Source organism: Pongo pygmaeus, chromosome 5, assembly GCF_028885625.2.
Source record: "Pongo pygmaeus isolate AG05252 chromosome 5, NHGRI_mPonPyg2-v2.0_pri, whole genome shotgun sequence".
NCBI lineage: Eukaryota > Metazoa > Chordata > Mammalia > Primates > Hominidae > Pongo > Pongo pygmaeus.
In genome coordinates, this window is record NC_072378.2 from 135,528,412 (window position 1) to 135,549,141 (window position 20,730).

Below are 20,730 nucleotides of genomic sequence, written 5' to 3' on the forward strand. Positions count from 1 at the left end.
GGAGGTTCTATGAAACATACTACACTGGGGTAGCACTTAGTCCATTGTCATTACTAAAAGAGTTGCTGGGGGAGCCAACATGAGATTTATCTCAAACCTATGGATTTCAATTATACATGCCACAGCTGTTCTTCATTAACTGAAATAATTAAGAATTGTCTGCATTTTAACCATTTACTGTAACTATTTCCCTCTTAATGCCCTGAGCCAAATTGGGTTGAGTGGGTGAGGAAAGGTGGGTGGTAGAGACATGGAGCCCCCTAATCTGGTCTGTTTTCACCATTGATGAGCCTCATTCATCTTTGGGATGTGGATCACGAGGATTAAAGATCCACCAAGTGCCCAGGATTTCCCAGCAATCAGAAGCAAAGAAACTGGAATTTGTATCTTTTATACATATTTTGTCCTTCAGCCCTTCTCCAGTGCTTAGAGTAAAATAAAATCTCTTAAGTGCTTGCTTTTTTCAGCAGGAGAATCCTAATGATGAGCAGCATGTGATCAAGCGATTCCTTTTCCTTCAAGCTGAGGTTGAAGTTCAGTAGCGAAGGAAGAAGGAACAGGCAGCCACAGCCCTCTGGTCAGTGGCACCAACTTTCTCATGGAGTTAAAATAGTTTGGGTTATGGAGAGCCTGAATCTTTAGCCCAGGAGAGGTGAAAGTGAATGAGGGAGAGGAAGGTGGTGAAAGACAAATGTCAAAAGTAAAAGTGGGCTGGGTGCAGTGGCTCACACCTGTAATCCCAGCACTTTGGGAGGCTGAGGCAGGAGGATCAAGTGCTTGAGCCTAGGAGTTTGAGACCAGCTTGGGCAATATGGTGAGACCTTTTCTCAACAAAATATTTAAAAATTAACTGGGCATGGAGGTGCATGCCTGTAGTTCTAGCTACTTGGGAGGCTGAGATGGCAAAATCACCTAAGCCTGGGAGGTCAAGGCTACAATGAGCTGTGATGGTGCCACTGGACTCCAGCCTGAGCAATAGAGGGAGACCCTGTCTCAAAAATATATATTTTTTTATTTGAAAAAAAGGTAAAAGTGTATCAAACCAGTCTGCCTTCACTCTGATACTGAGATTATCAACCAGTGCTCTGCAGACCTTCCATGAAAACTACTGTTAAAGAGGCAGATTGTTGGGCCTCATCTCAAACCTACTGAATCATGGTCTCTAGGGGGACAGCCTGGGACTGTGCATCTTTCATGGGTATGCCCAGCAATTCTGATACACTCGAAAGCAAGTTTGTCCAACCTGTGACCTGCAGGCCGCATATAGCCAAGGATGACTTTGAATGTGGCCCAACACAAATTTGTAAACTTTCTTAAAACATTACGAGTTTTTCTGCGATATTTCTTTAAGCTCATCAGCTATCGTTAGTGTTAGTGTATTTCATGTGTGGCCCTTCTTCCTCCAGTGTGGCCCAGGGAAGCCAAAAGATTGGACTCCTGGGCTCTAAAGATTGAGGATCACTGCTCTAGTGTTGGCCAACTACTCTAGTGTTGGCCTGCAGACTCAATACAGCCTTTGAGCTAAAAACGGTTTTTACATTTTTAAAGGGTTGTAAAAAAAGACAAAAAGAAAGACAGACAGACAAGGAAAGACACAGAAGAATATACAACATAGCCTACAAAGCATTTACTATCTGGTCTTTTAGAGAAGAGTTTTCTGACCCCTTTCTAGTCTAGCAAATGAAAGGCTGTACCCAAATTTAGCTCCAGTGCAGCCCTGCCACAGCTGAAATAACTGATGTAGCAAGCAGATCTTAAAAAAAAAGAAGTGACGAAATGTGTAAAGTTGTCATCTAAAAATATTTTTGTAATAATTATAAATGGAGAGAGAAAATGTATAAATACAAACATTCTGTAATGAGTTAAAAAATATAGTTTCATCCATACAAGAATTTTGATAACTCCATTTGTTTTTGATTGTTTTTCCATAAGCTTATCAGATAGCAGTATATCCAACATTAGCCTAATAAAATTACTGCATGTGAATTCTTCATTGGACTATGCATATTCCCAAACATATTACTGTCATACAACTGAGGGAAAAATGTAAAACTATATCTGGGAAATGAAAAATTAGAAATTCTCAAAACGATACATAGGAAAATGATTTACAAAGGGAAAAAAAGGAAAATTGAACTTAGTATCTTTCTACTTTAAAGGGGTTCAAGAACTTAGAAGTAGTTACACCTCCTAAAATCTTGGAAAAGAGGCCATGAACTCACTTCACAAAGGGTTCAGACACTCACATTGTGTCCAAGAGACTCAGCAATTGGGAATCTCGCCAGTTAGATTCATAAAGCAATCCGAAAGCCAGAATGCAATTTCTTTAGGGATGGTTTCTAGATGTTTATTCTGGATATTTTTAAAAGATTTGTTTATTTTTGATGTGAAGAAAGAAAATTATTATAGAATCTAGAAATAAATATTGGCTTTAAAAGTATTAATTTGACTTGTCCTTTGTAATTGTGATCCGAAATATCTCACGATAATTTTGTTTCAGTGTTATTTTCTTCTCAGGAGGAAAGGAATGTTAAAACCTTACTAGCAACTAACACTTGATAAAGATTTAAACTATATAACAATTTTAAAGAAAGTCTAAAACACCAGATAGATAGTCTTGAAACCGCGCATGCTTCACCGTTTAATAAAATTATGACTCATTTTAGTAAGAACATGCTTTTTTAGTAAGAAAAAATGCTTTCTGAGCTAAGTTTGAACTGCTGGGGCACATGGGACACCCACAAACCCAGTCAGCAGAAGTCTCAAACTCCTAAAAGATTAAAGGAAAAATACATTAGTGTGTACAGAGAATGAAAAAAAAAAAATCCCCAATGGTTCTAATCTATAAACGGAAGTAAAACTAAAACTCCCCTAAAATCCCCCCAATCATCAATCCTTATAAATTCAGCACTTATCTTCTTCCTTTATTTCTGGAGACCCTCATTAAACAACACGAAAGCCTTTGCTGACTTTTATCTCGTAAAATAGAGCCCTCAAATGACACTAAGCAGGGATACCGACATCCAAAATCACAAACTGTTTTACTTCTAAAACCATGCATGCAAACGTGGGGTTTCCTGAGTTCTGCTAGGGGCGGGCTGTCTGGACCCCCGTGTATTTTTTTTTTTTTTTTTTTTTTTTTTGCAGGTGTGCAATCCAGGGTGCGCGCGCTGTGCAGGGAGGGAAGCAGAGGTGTGCGGTGGGCACCGCCTGGGCCGGGCGGGGCGGGGTGGGTGGGGCCCGGGTGTGTGCTGGGGTGAGAGTGAAGGACATGTGACAATACGACGGTGGCGGCTGCAGGATCCGGGAGGGGAGTGAGAGCTCCGCCGGGGCGCTCCATTAGTGAGCGGTGATAGCTGCCGCCCACTTGTATTGAAGCGTCCTTTGTCACTAACAAGTTAAATTAGAGATGTTATTTATTTAAGAAGAAGGAAAAAAAACCCTAGCCAAACATCCTATGAATACATACGCTCACATCCCCTACTCCTCCAACTCCTAATTTCCCCGTCTCCAGAGGGCACAGTTGTAAACCTTGACGAAAATCCAATCTTCTGTGCGGGAATTTCCCCCCACTGCTTGCCGCCCGCGCGACAGTGAGTGGGAGCCGGAGGAGCTCTGGTCCCGCTGCCCGGGAGCACGCGTAGCCGGGCGACCGCGGTGCGGCGGCCGGGGAGGAGGGGAGGCGGCGGGACTTGGCGCGGGTCGGCGCCGCCGCGGCCCGGGAGCGGGGCTTGCTCAGGAAAAGGCGCCGCCGCGGTCCCCGGCCACCCCTCCCCGGCCCCGGGCTCCCCGCCCGCGCGCCTCCCGGGCCTCGCGGCGCGCTAGGCACACCGCGGTGGCGCGAGCGCCGAATGGGAGCGGCGGCCCGGCCAGCCCGGCAGCCCCGCGGGCGGCAGCCAGGGCGACCGCGGAGGCGGCGGGCAAGGCGCGTGCGCACTGCAGGGGCGCCAGATTTGGCGGGAGGGGGAGTGTCCAAAGCTCTTTGTTTGATGGCATCTCTGTTTACAGAGTTTACACTTTAATATCAACCTGTTTCCTCCTCCTCCTTCTCCTCCTCCTCCGTGACCTCCTCCTCCTCTTTCTCCTGAGAAACTTCGCCCCGGCGGTGCGGAGCGCCGCTGCGCAGCCGGGGAGGGACGCAGGCAGGCGGCGGGCAGCGGGAGGCGGCAGCCCGGTGCGGTCCCCGCGGCTCTCGGCGGAGCCCCGCGCCCGCCGCGCCATGGCCCGAAGACCCCGGCACAGGTAACGGGGAGCCGGGCGGGCGGCCGAGGGCGGGGGCGCGCGGGGGCGCGCGGGGCGCCAGCCTCCCGGGATCAGGTGGGAATTCGTTCCGGGATCATCTGAGGGGCTGTCAGACCCTGCGAGGACCTGGAGCCCCTGCCTCGGCAGCAGAAGCCGCTCCAGAGACTGATGAATGGAAGAGTCTTTGCGGGAAATGTATCCGGACTTTGGGAAGCACGCCCTGCGGCTCATTTTGCAAGTTGCATGGGGATACATTTTTCTTTAGGGGGAAAAAGAAAACAGCACGTTCCAGCCGGGGGCAGAGCGATGCCCACCAGCCCCGGGGAGCCCATCAAGGTGCCTGACTTGATGCCGCGGGTGTCGGCGGGGGATCCGCGGCGTAATTGCTGGATGCATTGAGATATGTTTGGACTTGGAAGTGCAGAGCATATGGCAGATACAGGGAAAATGCTGGATTGTTTAGTAGCTGCAGGTAGTTCATTTAAATTTCATTCATTCTTTATGGAGGCGAGGACCAGTGTCAGCTGACAGGCGGCTGAAAAGCAGATTTTAGGGGGATAAAGGGGTCTCTACTTTTGCAAATTGTCTTAAGACCTGGTTTTGGAGGTTCGAATCATTATTCTCTGAAAGGCTTTTATTTCCACTGCAAACATTGCACGCGCACCCACACGCGCCGGCGTCGCACATGTCACTGCACTTAGGGAGGCTCGCCGGGAAGATGGGTGCAATCCCTTCACATTTTTGGCCGTACAGATCGGAAGAGGGAGAGGAGGAGGAGGGAAATCCTCGTCCGAACTGTCAGTTGCTGATTCCCCAGCCTCCACCGGCCTCTGGACTTCCCCAGCAGCACACGCCGGGGCTCCCTGCGAGCGGCGGGTGCCAGGGCTAGCTCGGCAGCCGTCGCGGTCGCCACTCGGCTCAAGGGGACCGAGGCCGGCAGCACCCAAGGCCGCTGCCGCCCAACCGGGACGCGATCCCCGCAGGCTCTGCCCCCAGGCGAAAGGTCCCAGCGCGGCGCGCACACGTGGATGCGGCTGAGGTCGCCGCGCCTCCTCGCACCCTCCTTCAGCCGCCTTAGGTCGCCCCGGCCGAGGCGCGGTGACCGGACAGACCCTCGCGAAGGAGTTTTAGGGAGAAGTCCGTGGAGGCAAAGCAAATCCATTCGCCTTTCCTTAGGTTGTTTGGTTTTCTCCTACTGGTTTGTTGTTGAGCCTGCGGGCGCTGGTCCTCGCGCGGCGCTGGGAAGTTGCAAAGAGCGTGGGTGGAGACCCTGCAGCAGCACCCGCGGGCTGGGCTGGGCGGGGAGCAGCGCCAGGGCTTGGCTGGGCTCTGGGGACTAGAGGGCGACTTGGGGGAGCTCCGGGTTCCCTATGCCTCTCCCGGAGCCTGGCCGCGCGGGGCGGTGTGCTGCCCCTCGAGGGCTCCACTTTTCGCCTTTAGGACTTCACAGGACAGCTACGAGGGTCATCTATTTTTTTTTTTTTTTTTTTCGAGAGCTGAAACTGGCAGCAGGAGGAGGGAGTCGGGCAGGGGTGCTGGGAGGAGGCGCGGCCGAGGCTCAGCGCCCCGAGGTCTCGGCCGCCCCCGCGGGGCGGGGCCGCGCAGGTTCCCTGAGGCTCCAGGTAGCCCAGAGGGGAGGCGGCTGGGAGGGGCGGGAGCCTTGAACCTGCCTCAGGGGGAAGAGAAACCCGACTGCGGGCTCGGAGCCGTTTCTTGCAAGGGCGAGCGTCAACTCGGCAGGGATTATATTAACCAGGTCAGCGAAATGAGTTTGAACCCCTCCGAATCACAGTAGCGGCCACAAGGCACTTCCTCCCTCTCCCCTCCCTCTTCCCAACCCCCAGCACCTCTTTTTCGTTTCTTTGCACGGTTTGTTTCCTTGACAGAATGTAACATTCATAGTTGTACTCTTGTAACCACACCGGGTCTAGCAGGTGGGGAGTGGAGTGCATCAACCCTGAAATCAGCCTTTGAAAATCCTCTGACTGTTGGGTCTGAGATCTTGTCAGAGCAGATAAAGGAAAAGTTATTTCAGGTTCCTTAGTAGAAATTAATCATGTTACTAGGACGACTTAGAGCAAGCAAATCGCATGCAAAGTTCAAAGGCGAGCCTGGGTGGCCAGCCTGGCAGGGAGACTCAGGAGCTGGGCGCGTGAGCAGCCCCGGACTCGCCCTGCTGCGTCCTGGCCCCTTCAGGTCCTGCAGAAGTCACTCTCCACCTTGCCCCAAAGACCTTGGTTTTGCACATCTTTGCCTCTGTGCTTAGCTTTTAAGAGGCACGGAAGGACATGGCATGGTCATGTATTAGCGCTGGAAAGTACCTTAGAAATGGGATCCAAGCAAGCCCTTATGTAAAGGCGAGGAACTGAAGTCTTGAGAGAGAGGAAGTGATTTGTCCAAGTCATACAGCTAGGTGGAGGCTAGACTAGAACCTTTGCCTCCAGAACCCTAGTCCTGTTGATTCCCGTGCTCTCACCTGACGTTGGCTGCCCCCTGCGGGCGACTGAATAGGTTGCTTGTTCCTGGGTTGTTAAACTGCTGCCGAGAGAGAGGTGCTCAATGACTACTCTGAAAAATGTCCTCAGTTCTGAAAATGTGACCTCTAGATCCAGCCAAACCTGAAAAGTTAATTCGACTTGAATCTATGACTGCAGTTTCAGATTCCTCTGGTTTTCTTTCCTTCTTTCACAAGGGACTGCATTTGGGGGCTTTCCAAGGAGTTCCCTATGAATCTTTCAAAAGATGCAGACTTACATCTCTGGGCTTTATAGGTTTTTTTTTTTTTTTTTTGCTTTATCATATCGTGTTTTACATTTTTGTAGTTCTTGTTCAGAAGTTGTTTAGTGCCTCCTGTTGACAGTGGAAACAGAACTAGGCTATTGTTTCAAAACACAGACACTAAATGAAAGGAATTATTACAGATTATAAATATATATTTCCTGGGATTTTATTTGGTGGTGGTGGTATTTTAAATTTGGATTACATCATGTCACCATATAACCTGGACTATCAGATTGTTGCTTAAAATAATAGCTTTAAATTATGAGAACCCCCAATTCAGGATTTTTGGTAAGCACTTCAACTTCACTTGTAGGGGGCTGGTAATATGCATATGTGAGTTAGTTTAGGAAGACAAAACCTGTAATGAATGTAACTTTTCTTTTTAAAAACAATGATTTACATTATGATATGGCTTTATATCATTGTTTTTATTGGTCTTAGTTTAATGGGTTTCCCAACATTGCAATGACAAATTTTAGTGAAGTTTCTAAGATAGTATTTTTCCTATTTTAAGTTTTATGAGAAAAACTATAAAATAAACTGTGTCTGTAAAATTATTGTCATCTAATCAGTATATGATTAACAAACAGTAAGCATATAGTTACTTCTTCAAAAGCCATAAAATTTCCTAGGTTAGGTTAACTAAATAAAAGAAAAAGGTTTCGAAAATAGTAATGGGTTCTTTTAAATCCATGGATTTCTTCTGGGGAAATCCCTTCTGGATTAGGTTACATTTTATAATATTTCAAACACCATTCCGTCAGAGACAGAAAAAATAAGAGTAACTAAGACTCTGACTAACAAGTGGCCTAATTATTCACTTAGTTACTCTAGAAACTAATTATTGTAAACATGGGCACAAGTTGGATCAACCAGGCCTGGAGTTGTGAGCAATTTGGTATTAATTTTATTTACAAAACATTAAAGTTTGATCACTCAATGTTCTTATCTTAGCTTCGGTTTTAAAATCCTTTCCTCTTAGATTCTCCTAATCCTCTAGACTTTATGGGATCACTATAATTCTGTTTTGGGGTGTACTACTTCTTGATTTTTTTCTTCTTTTAATAAAACAGAAACCCCATTGGAATAGCATAGTTGAATTGTTTATTATGTTTGAGAAATATTATTTAAACGATGTGACAAATGCCAAAGATTTTGAGTGTGCACTTATATAAAGGACATGGGTTCTTGTTCCTTTTCTTGTCCTTAACCTTAAGTTTTCAATGTAAACCTTCACTGGTTGGAAGGTGGCCAAATGTGTAACTTGTCCCTGGTCTAATAGTAACAGCAGGTTCAGACACGCAGGGGAATAGGAAGGTGCCAGGTCCTTGGCCGTATCTGTGGATACCCATAACAGCAGAACCAGTTTACAATACTAGAGCAACAGAATGCAGCAAACAATCTTGTTGTGCAAGTTTTCAAAGTTTTGTCTTCATAACCTTTGAAAAGATTGTTGAGGAGTTTTGTGTAAGTTTTGTAATCCAGTAGTAGTCTAAATCCTCTTGTTTCAGGCCACGTCTACCCATTCTTATTTCTGCAGCATATATAGCAGTGACGAGGATGATGAGGACTTTGAGATGTGTGACCATGACTATGATGGGCTGCTTCCCAAGTCTGGAAAGCGTCACTTGGGGAAAACAAGGTGGACCCGGGAAGAGGTAACTAATCATTTTATCAAGACGCAGAAAATAGATAGAGTGTACAATTTATAAAAAACAAAATTTCAACTAAACTACAGGTGCTCAAGCTCATTAGCAGGCTCCCTGAGATTTTATCCTAGCCCCCATGTGCAGCGTGCCCTATGCCCCCCACTTCATTATATTATCCATTTCCACACTATTTGCAGTTCTTTGAATGTCCTCTTCTTCTCATTTTAGGCTTCATCTATGTTTCCTTCTGCCTGTTGAGTTCTCATCCTTTTGTCCCACTTCTTCTTCCTACTTTTACATTACCCATGAAGGCATCACCTCCTCTGTGAAGCCATCCCTGGCTTCGCTGGACAGGATTGGATGCATCCTCCTGTGATCCCATGCATGGGTGCGTGTTCTACTTTATTGTTGCTGGGACATATATACCTCCTCCAGCTGACTGCAAGTCTGCTGAGGGCAGGGCTCATGTCTATTCATCTTTGTGTTTCCTGAATTCACAAGTGCTTGGACCCAAAGTAGGATATTAATAAATGTTCTCTCAATAAGTGAATGACTTGCTACTCCCAAAAAAAAAACAAACAAAAGAATAAAACAAAACACTCAGAGAACTCATCTTTTTACAGTGTATTCATTTAATATCCTTGATATACCTAACAGAGCCAGCTATATGAAGGTATATTTTAAAAGCATCCAATAATGGATGGAGACACATCTGCTTCTCCCGTTTCTTTTTCAGCTGGCTTATCAAAAGTTTGATTTTGTAGGAATGGAAAAATATTTTAGTAGCGAAATTATTAATATGTGGAGAAAAGTTTCTCTAATGTTCTTAACATTTTTGCAACTAATTTTAGATGATTCATGTTACAATAAACGGTATTGGCTCTTCTTCAGTTTCACTGTTCTCTGCTTCATTTAAACCAGAGCTCCTTTTAACAGGCAGGTAGGAGTCCCAGAGAGGCCCATAGGAAATTCATATTTTACCTATTAAGATTATCCACTGGGATAATCCTTATGATACGGAAGTTCTGTTGTCAACATTGGTTTCCTAATTCTTGTGTCTGTATTGTACCGGGGACCTCCACTGTGTGTGAATGTTACCTTTGCAGAAACATAAGAAGGAATGCATTTACATACTTATGAACCGGTAGGATTGCGAACAGCATATAAACTAAAAGAACTGATTAGCTGGAAATGTTTGGTGTCTTTTATGTTCTAACACATTTGGCCTATCTAAATCTAACTGATTTTCTTATATAGCCTTCAAATTTAATTTTAAAAATGGTCTTTATTTCTTTATAAAAGGTTAAACTAACTGGAAATATTCTATTTCTTGCTCAAGATCCTATTTATTACCATAGGTAAATGTGTACTGAATCTAGCACTGGAATGCATTTTTTCCTAACAGAGTAAAGCAGTTATTTATAATAAACACTCAATATATGCCAGGCATTATGATAAATGTTTGCAAAATTGCCTCATGTAATCCCCAAATAACCCTGTTAATATCAGCCTCATGTTAATAAATTGCCTCATGTAATCCCCAAATAACCCTGTTAATTTCCATTTTATAGATGGCAATACTAAGGCCCAGAAAGGTAAAATGGTATACCCGCTTTACACAATTAATAATTGAGTCAAGATGCCAACTCTGGTCTGACTCTAAATAAATCTATACTCCCAAGTCCATATATTACATTAATATCTGCTGTATTTGGATACTTTAGAGAGATTTTTTATTCTAGATTCGTTCCCTCATTCACTTTAACTTGAACAGAGTTATATAGTAAATAACTGATATCCTAGGATTACCTTTAAATGTCTTAGGATGAAAAACTGAAGAAGCTGGTGGAACAGAATGGAACAGATGACTGGAAAGTTATTGCCAATTATCTCCCGGTAAGTTAGTAAGTTTTTCTTATAACAAAAGGAAAGCTTCTCCCAAAGATTTCTATAAAATATTCTAGCAGGAGTTATTAAGATAGTGTATAATTTACTCACATTTAAGAAGTGGGAGATATGCCCTACCCATAACTTATATTTTATATTATAATGCATATAATTAAATTATTAGAATTTAGATTATTAGAATCGATTATAATTTAGATTATCAAATTTTAAAAACAGTTGCTTCTTGTTTTATCTTTTCACTTATAGGATAATTAGTATTTTGATGATTTGTTACATGGTAGATGATTAAACTTGATATTTCCTCCAAGTCAGTTTTTCCTAAATTCCCTATTTTTGTCAATAGCAATACTTTTGGCACCAAGGTTTAAAATTCTGGAGACCTTTCTTGACTTATCACATTCCCCCAACCCCTACATCTAAGCAGTTACTAAGGACCGTGGAATTCCTTTATAGTCAGTCCCGTCCTTTTCATTCTCATGGCTGTGCTGAAGGTTGGGCTCCTGCCCTCTCATTTGGACTATCATATAACTTCCTAACTGGCTTCCCCACTTGTAGTTTTCCATTTTTCTTTCTTTTTTTTCTCGTTTTTTGTTTTTTGAGATGGAATCTAGCTTTGTTGCCCAGGCTGGAGTGCAGTGGCACGATCTCAGCTCACTGCAACCTCCGCCTCCCAGGTTCAAGCGATTCTCATGCCTCAGCCCCCTTAGTAGATGGGATTACAGGTGCCTGCCACCATGCCTGGCTAATTTTTGTATTTTTAGTAGAGACAAGGTTTCACCATATTGATCAGGCTGGTCCCAAACTCCTGACCTCAAGTGATCTGCCCCCCTCAGCCTCCCAAAGTGCTAGGATTGCAGGCATGAGCCACCATGCCCAGCCAGTTTTCTACTTTTCCATTCATCCCAAACACCATTGGCAGGTGGAACTTCCTAAAATGCAGCTGTCCCTTATCTTTTCAAAACCAACCACAGTGACAGAATCTCACAAATTAAGTAAACTGCCTTGACCTGGCACACAGAGGCCCTCCTCTATTGCCCCAACTTACAGCTCCAGTTCTGTTTCCTACTTCCTCTCTCTAAGCAGGTTTGCTTGAATTTATTTCTGCTTTCCCTCCTCTGGGCTTTTGCTCCTGGTCTTCCCACCTCCTAGAATATTCTCCCTTTATGTCACTAATTAAAGTTCTGTCCATCCTTCAAAGTCCTTATGAAGAGCTCTTCAAGACTCCTCCCAAGGAAACCATTTCTCCTCCTAAGAAGATGCTTCTCTCCTCATTTCAGTATCATTTTGCTTTGGTCTTTTCTTCCAGATGAATCAAATTCAGCCTCTGTGATAGTCAGTCATCTACTTGTCTTTTCCTTCTTATAAGATTACAAACTCCTGTAACATAGGACCTATCTTTTATGCATCTTTATTCTTTCTGCAATATAAATACTTTGGTCCTGGATTGAAGCTCATCTCTTGTCTGAATGGGAAGCAAACTTTAGTCTTTTAGGGTGGTTTCCATGAAAGCCTGACAACACAGAATCTCTATCAAGCCTCAGGCTATGTAGATACTCTGCAAAAGTATCTGAGGTTAAGGTTAACTTGGCAGGCACATGTGTAGTATGATGGTCCTTTAGATCATGTGGCAGGAATGTTTCTCTCAGGAGGCAGAGTGTCTTAATTTTAGATGCAACTGTGATATATTACTTGCGTGTTCTGTAGCCTGTAATGAGGGATAGATGGGCTCTAAACATGCTCTAAAATGTTCTTAAATATTTTCACTGCATATGGTCTATGTGTGATTCCCATTACAACAAAAAATTCACGTGCTTATCACATCATATCTTTATGGTGGTGCATACTTTATTTGTCTAGAATCGAACAGATGTGCAGTGCCAACACCGATGGCAGAAAGTACTAAACCCTGAGCTCATCAAGGGTCCTTGGACCAAAGAAGAAGATCAGAGAGTAAGTTCTTTCTTCATTGGTGTGTGAATCATAATTAAGAATATTCCCAAAATGCTGAATATTTTCCTATTTGAGGAAGCAGGTAAAATGGGCAAACAGGAAATAGAGGACTCTATTGCCATATTTCCAATGAATGAAAGCAAATTTTGGAAATTTTCTAAAGATCTTGTAACACTGAAGAATGATTATACTGACTCATTACATAACGTTAAAACATAGGTTATTTTTGTGTGTTTATCTGAAGGTGATAGAGCTTGTACAGAAATACGGTCCGAAACGTTGGTCTGTTATTGCCAAGCACTTAAAGGGGAGAATTGGAAAACAATGTAGGGAGAGGTGGCATAACCACTTGAATCCAGAAGTTAAGAAAACCTCCTGGACAGAAGAGGAAGACAGAATTATTTACCAGGCACACAAGAGACTGGGGAACAGATGGGCAGAAATCGCAAAGCTACTGCCTGGACGGTAATAATATGTCAAAAAATATATTGATCGGGAAGAATGAGGGAGTGGGTATTGAACATTCTGCTTTGAATGTATGGTGAGTAAATTATATTTCATCAGTCGTAAGTGTTTTTTTAGATAAACCAGCTACATAGCTTTTAGAGATTGAGGACATCTTAGAGTTTATTTGGTTGCGAACTTCCCACCTGACAGTGAGCCCTGGGTAAAGACATTTAGCTTTCCCCAGCCTCAATTTCCCCATTTCCAAAATGAAACATACAGGGCCAGTGTTAGGATCAAGTAAAATGAATGTCAAAGGACTTGGTAAACTATGAAACTCTAAATGCATAGAAAGAAACTGAAGACAGTTTGTCTCTGGCAGTTCACGTAGCTGGTTAAGTGACTCAAAGGAACTCAGCTACCATTTTCCTGATAACCATCATTCATTTCTTCTAATTTTTTTTAATTATTATTTTTTAGAGACAGAGGCTTGTTCTGTCACACATGAGTGACAGAGTGCAGTGGCATAATCATAGCTCAATATATCCTTGAACTCCTGGGCTCAAGGGATCCTCCCACCTCAGCTTCTTGAGTAGCTAGGACTACAGGTGCACCCCACTACACCCAGCTGATTTTAAAATACTTTTTGTAGAGATGGGATCTTGCTATGTTACCCACGCTTGTATCAAACTCCTGGCCTCAAACAATCCCTTCGCCTCCCAAAGTGCTGGGATTATAGGCATGGGCCACCATACCTGGCCACCAGTATTCATTTCATTATACCACTTTGCTTAATTTTTTACTTCATTGATTAAAGAAATAATGTATTTCTTGAATTATCATACTACTTCCAGGTTTTTAAATAATGTCAGGGTAATAATGCTTTCTTTTTAATGAACAAGGCAAGAAAATGACCTCATTATGAAGGATAACTATGGAAGCTCGTATTTGTCCCATTTTTCCCACTTAAGTAGTATATAACAGATTTTGTTACTTTGGAAAGCAATACTTTTAATGGTAAATCTTGCATTAAAATGATGTAGATTGAAAATATTAAAAATAGTTTTATTCTTGAGCTTCATAATCCAGGAAAAAGTTTATATAGTATTCTCTAGTGATGCTCCAGAGCATTTGCACCCTTGTGGTTCAGTATAAACTTAGAAATGTTAAGAGGTTGGTAAAAAGAGGCCTTTCCTCCCATATGGCCTGAGAGGATACACTGCTGATTCTTCTCAAAATTAACAGGGCTATTGAACTTCCTCTTTCTTTAGCATACATTCCCCCACCCCCATTGAAATAGAAAAAAGGAGGCTTAAACGGTTTTTTTGAATTGAGAAACTGTTTTCCTGAGAATGGAAAGACTTTAGTAAAAATGCGTTGCCGTTTGAAAATATACTGGGGGTTAGGATCTTTCCCTTAGGGATCCCATTTTCCACTCTCATCTCTGTCTGATTCAGAAAACAATTGGGTTGGCTTTCAAAGGGTAGGAGGTTTTTTGGTCTCAAAAGTACTCACTAGTGCTTTGAGAGATAAAGAGTGAAGTATTCTTCATCAGCAGCATCTTATCATCCACCAAACTTCACCATGTCCCTCTCGTGGTGTGTAGGCCCTGCTGTGCCACATTCAAAGGAGTAATTTCTCCAAGGCAGCTGGAACTTTACATTGTGTTGGAGTCTCGTACCGTGACCGGTCAGAATAAACATGAAGCGTTATTGTATTGAAAGTACTCCTTTACAAAGGAAATGAAATGGTTAAAAGATACTGATATTTCTAGAAAATGACATGCATTCCAGATTGTGTAGCTAAGAAAAATCTATGGATTTCTAACTAGGCAATAGAGAAAGCCTGATCTTAGCAGGTGGAGAAGAAGGAAACAATTAAAAAGAGAAAACAACTATTAGTCCCAAGGGAAAGGTCTCTGTTAGAAACAGTTTTCTGTCAATTCACTTTAATCTGAATTGAAATTTTTGTTTGTGAAATTTGTGTGATATATTTCTGTGCAGAACTGATAATGCTATCAAGAACCACTGGAATTCTACAATGCGTCGGAAGGTCGAACAGGAAGGTTATCTGCAGGAGTCTTCAAAAGCCAGCCAGCCAGCAGTGGCCACAAGCTTCCAGAAGAACAGTCATTTGATGGGTTTTGCTCAGGCTCCACCTACAGCTCAACTCCCTGCAACTGGCCAGCCCACTGTTAACAACGACTATTCCTATTACCACATTTCTGAAGCACAAAATGTAAGCCATTCCTGTGAATCTAGTTTAATGAGAGAGATGGTTAGTTTAGCTCCAGGTAATAATCATACTTTGCAGTTGTATACTTTTCAGAGAACTTTCCTGAGCGTGATTATGACCAGTCTTCACCTATGCCCTTTGAAGTAGATAGGGTGTAGGTATTGTTTGTTACCCCTGGTTTATGTCTCCAGAAACGAGGATGGTAAGTGCTTTGCCCAGGGTGACACAGCTCATAGAAATAGTGCTGAGTAGAAAATGAGCTGTCCGATTCTAACTTGCTGCTTCAAATCTAATTTGAAGGCAACCTTTGAATGTAAATTTACTTAAGGTACTATTGAAGAATAGGGGAATGGAGTCGCATTTGTAGATGTAATGTTTTTCTCTTCCAAAACGAAAAGGGAAGGTAGTATTATGTTTAAAGAGGAGAGAGTTTGACACTGAAATTCAGTGGTTATGGTATGTTTCATTCTGGCAGTGATCAGGCAGACATGTCTTAATTTATTCACTCAGTAAGTGTTTACCTTCTTACTCTGAGTCAGGAGCAGAACTTTGTGACATTCATTTTCTGATGTCTCCTTTTAGTCTCCGTTGGATCAGTGTGATCCCTTCCTTATTTCTAGATACTTATATTTAGGGAAAGAGATAATCCATAATAGGTGGAAAAAGAAGAAGAAAGGAAAAAAATCGAGAAACTTTAATCTTAAGACTAACAATAATAAATGATAAAACTTACCCAAGAATAGAGAGCTCATATGCAAATTATATGCAAAACATGTTCATAAATAGTTTTTATTCTTCTCTGTTCATGGATTTGACTACAAACTTTACAGAAAGGTCTCAGATGAATAAATTATCTTAAGAAGTCCTGTGCTTTTTATTAAAACTCAAAATTATTCCAAGAAAAATATTTTTATTTACAAACAGCTGGTACCATCAGTTTTTCCCATAGAAACAATTTTGAAACATTCATTAATGTATTTTAGAATATATTTTTTATTGTTTTTTTCATTGTGTTTTTCTCTAATTAAGGAACACTTCCCAAAATTTAAAGTGCTCATCAACACTTCCCAAGGATTTTTCACTATGTTCCTTTAGCTGTTTAGCCATTTTAAAGGCCTGGCTAAATTTCACATTAAAAGGTTTTAAAAATTTGTTTAGTGTATTTTATCAGTAAAGTGTTTTTTTTCTCTCAGTCCCAGAACAAAACCTCAGGAAGCCAAGTGCCCTGAAGCATATGTAGCCCTGAATGACGTGGCCTTTGTTTTGTCTTTTCCATCTAGGTCTCCAGTCATGTTCCATACCCTGTAGCGTTACATGTAAATATAGTCAATGTCCCTCAGCCAGCTGCCGCCGCCATTCAGGTAAGATCATTGATCATTCACTGTTCAAAGCACCACTTTTAAGAAATGCTTATTTCTTTCATCTAAACACATATTTTCACCTGAGCAACTGAAGTAAAAAGGAAAGGGAACATGGAGAGGAGTGCAGAGTCTTGGCCAGCAATCCATTAATCTTGTCTTCTAGAATGAGTTTGCTCTGGAATTTTCTGATTCTTTGATGTTGCAAGGTGAAATAACTCATCAGTCAGCATCCACTGTAGCCTGAGATTTCACATCACTCCCTTAAGTCTGAAATAACATTCACAAAGATTTCTGCAGGAGCCAAATTTGGTTGGTGGTGGTGTCACAGCGAGGCTCTTTGGGCTGTGTGGTACCTCATGACCATGTTGGCTACACCCATTGTATTTGCAGCTTCCAATCAGACCTTTGCCTTTATTTCCCTTACCTTGTAATTTCAGAGACACTATAATGATGAAGACCCTGAGAAGGAAAAGCGAATAAAGGAATTAGAATTGCTCCTAATGTCAACCGAGAATGAGCTAAAAGGACAGCAGGCGCTACCAGTAAGACTGTCATCATGTGCTTGAATGAGGGCATAGCAGCTTTGCCTCAGTTTACCTAAATGCTCTTCTCTTCTAAATATTACACTTAGCAAGGCTCCATATATCCATTCAGAATGTCTCAACACAAGAAGTTGCTTGTAGCAAAATGTAGTTGGTATCAGATTATATGCTGATTAAATTGGAAGCAGTCTTTTTGTAATTGCAATAAAAATGCAATATCCACTTATGATTGTTATCATCAATTTTTTTTTCTTCAGAAGGACTATAATCAGTTTAAAGACTAGCAAAGATAAAATGAATGAAAATCTGCATTTTCTACAGAGCTATGTATCTATATGGTACCATTTTGGTTTTTTTCTATTATTTTGTTAACCTATATTTTCATATTTTATAATTTCAGACACGATTTGATGCATGTTCAGTGTATACATGTAAAAGGTTATATATAAAACCTCTTTATAAATAACATTAGCTGCTCTCTTTTATTTGCATGTGTGAAAGTTATGTGGGCCATTACTGAATTCTGACATCTTTAGCAACTGGGCAGCCAACTGGGATGGCTCCTTGTGCTTTGTAACATATATAATTAACCAACAAAGACAATAAAAGAGAAGTGACGCCCAGTAGGTATTCCTAGGTGTAAATTTATTTTTTGTTAAATAATAAGATGATTATGTGCACATGCTAGTTCTACCACTTTTTAACTTTAGTTAATGTTTTGCAATTTCTCCTGTTGTGTGGTCATACTGTAAGGAGACTTCTGTTAATTTGCTCTTCTGCTTTCCTAACCACGTTGATTTGGCAGCGCTTCACTGCATCAGTGCAATCTGTAGCATTAGAAAGGGATAGAAGCAACAAGAATATGTGTAGATCAAAGCAACTCTAACTCCTGAGTCCTCTAGCTTTTTTGTGGTTAGAATGCAAATAGGACAGTTCTTCAGTTCTTCACTCACAGCAAGCATTTATGGACCTTTGGTAAATTATATTAAAGTGGAATTTTAAGACAATATGATAATTATACTTCGAAATATAGACCTATGATTTGACATTTTTACAAAATGATAACAAGGTAATCATATAGGTACAACCTCTAGCACTATTAAAAACAGGGTCTTGCATTGATAAAAGGAAACATCTTGACAACTGTTTCATAGGCGTAAGTTTGGGATGATGCAACTACTCTTATCTTTCCTCCAACAGCATCTGATACCTTGTGCAACTTCATTGCTAAGTTCCTTCTCCCTTTCTTCTGTCCTCTCTTTATTTCTACACCCTTCCCCCTTCCTTAGACACAGAACCACACATGCAGCTACCCCGGGTGGCACAGCACCACCATTGCTGACCACACCAGACCTCATGGAGACAGTGCACCTGTTTCCTGTTTGGGAGAACACCACTCCACTCCATCTCTGCCAGCGGATCCTGGCTCCCTACCTGAAGAAAGCGCCTCGCCAGCAAGGTGCATGATCGTCCACCAGGGCACCATTCTGGATAATGTTAAGAACCTCTTAGAATTTGCAGAAACACTCCAATTTATAGATTCTGTAAGTAGAATTGTGAAGGGAGGTTAACGATTCTGGAAGATAAATTAGAAAACCCATTTCTTAAATCATTGCCATTTTCTATAGCCAAGATGTTATTAGCATATATTAATGTAAAGGTAGAAGTATGATTTTCGTCTTCGTGAATATGTTTTTTCAAAGACCTGATTTCATTGCCTACCGAGACAAAAGTATTTATAAATACTTACAAAATAGGACTTTTGAAGGAAGAGTTTTTTTTTTTCACATTTTCACACTTTTCCTTCAAAAGTCATATTTTTAAAAATAGTCAAATTGATGACTTATAAGGAAGAGCTTGGCTTATGGGAACGGAATGGTGTTTGAGTTACTTGTAACTTTTTTTTTTATTTGCTTACTTCATGGTGCTTCTCTAGAATTTTGTCTTGCTTTTGAACAGCACATTAATGATTTGGCTTACTCAGAGCTGAAAGCAGTCTTTTAGTGTATTTGAAGTGATAATCAGCAACTTGGTCATACCTGGCTCTTTCCACAAAATGCTGATTATTGATTACTGGTCCCATTGCTTCACTGAGATGAATCATCTTTCGTGAAACAAATTTGTATTCAGTACCTTCTCAGCGAACACTTGGTTCCTTTCCCAGTTGATTAAAAATCATTTATTGCACACTCATTGGATAGGAGATGACCATTGCCATAATATGCCATCTAGAAAAGGTCTTCATTTTGCTTTCCATTGCATGCAGATGTAGTGTCAGGAGGTCCCTGCAGCACATCAGAGGGCCAGCCTTGAGGCAGCCCACTAGACCCCGCTCTACTGCAGTATAATAGAGCAACTGCTCATCTTGAAGCTGTTGCTCAAGAAGCCAAACCAATGGGCCCAGTGTTTGCTTTGCATCGAGCATCTCTCTCTCAGTGCTGTGTTTCAGGTGATGATGGCACACACTGTCTCAAAGTTCTGTGCCTCCCACATTGTTTCAGGATTCTTCATCATGGTGTGATCTCAGCAGTTTTGAATTCTTTGAAGAAGCAGATTTTTCACCTAGCCAACATCACACAGGCAAAGCCCTACAGCTTCAGCAAAGAGAGGGCAATGGGACTAAACCTGCAGGAGAACCTAGCCCAAGGGTGAACAAACGTATGTTGAGTGACAGTTCACTTGACCCACCCAAGGTCTTACCTCCTGCAAGGCACAGCACAATTCCACTGGTCATCCTTCGAAAAAAACGGGGCCAGGCCAGCCCCTTAGCCACTGGAGACTCTAGCTCCTTCATATTTGCTGACGTCAGCAGTTCAACTCCCAAGCGTTCCCCTGTCAAAAGCCTACCCTTCTCTCCCTCGCAGGTAGAACACAATTTCTGCACAGCTGTTACTCATTTTCAACAGACACCTGAGCCTTAATAATCTAGAAACTAATACTTCGGAACAAATGACTAATTACTGCTGCCTTTGCTGATTTCATTCTGTCGTTGAATCTAGCTGTTGCTAAGTTATACTGCCTCCCAAAGTTTAGGCTGTCTGCAGGCTAACTGTTGATTTTGGCATCATTCTCTCTCTTTTACTTTTTGGGTGGTTTTGAAAGATAGTTGCATGAGATGTACTTTTATTTCCTTCAACACTAGAGTTTAACATTTCTGTCCCTTTTTCTCCCATCTGATCCCTCCCTTTAAAATTGTTAACATCATTTCTTCCTTGTTGTTCATTTATTCTTATGTGATTCACTGACCCAGGGGAGGAGGGAACCAATTGTGTTTATATAACATTTGGGTTGCAACTAGAAAATTTAAAGCTAGAAAATTTAAAGGTTCCAATTCATCTTTAAGTGGAAGAGTTTGGGAAGAGGATGAGAAACAAATGCTTAAGGAAAAGAACATATTTTTAATTTCAGTTTCTCAACACTGGCTCTTTTGAGTTGTGCCATACTATTTTACTAGTGCAGTTTTTGCCAAGGAATATTTTTATTTCATACAGCTTTTTTAAGGCATGAAAATCACAATTCTTATCAGAGATTTGTGTTCCTAAATTATTTAAATAATTAAAATTAATAGATAATTTGGCATTTAAAACATTTTTCCAATTGTATCTGTTGAATTTGTTT

At 41.8% G+C, this 20,730-nt stretch overlaps 1 protein-coding gene across 2 annotated transcripts in view; it reads left to right on the top strand.

Annotated features, from left to right (window-relative positions):
• Positions 1–3,966: 3,966 nt before the first annotated feature.
• The window catches only part of MYB (MYB proto-oncogene, transcription factor), a 38,152-nt gene continuing 21,388 nt past the window's right edge, over positions 3,967–20,730 (top strand). The window contains exons 1-10 of one of the 2 annotated variants that reach the window (XM_054492449.2): positions 3,967–4,242; positions 8,564–8,681; positions 10,497–10,568; positions 12,438–12,530; positions 12,775–12,995; positions 14,978–15,212; positions 16,490–16,570; positions 17,008–17,112; positions 18,402–18,656; positions 19,614–19,976. In XM_054492449.2, the coding sequence (XP_054348424.1) occupies positions 4,220–4,242; positions 8,564–8,681; positions 10,497–10,568; positions 12,438–12,530; positions 12,775–12,995; positions 14,978–15,212; positions 16,490–16,570; positions 17,008–17,112; positions 18,402–18,656; positions 19,614–19,976 (1,566 nt within the window). In that variant the 5' untranslated portion in view covers positions 3,967–4,219. The remainder of the gene's footprint in view (positions 4,243–8,563; positions 8,682–10,496; positions 10,569–12,437; positions 12,531–12,774; positions 12,996–14,977; positions 15,213–16,489; positions 16,571–17,007; positions 17,113–18,401; positions 18,657–19,613; positions 19,977–20,730) is intronic. The other variant, XM_054492445.2, reaches the window with a different exon arrangement.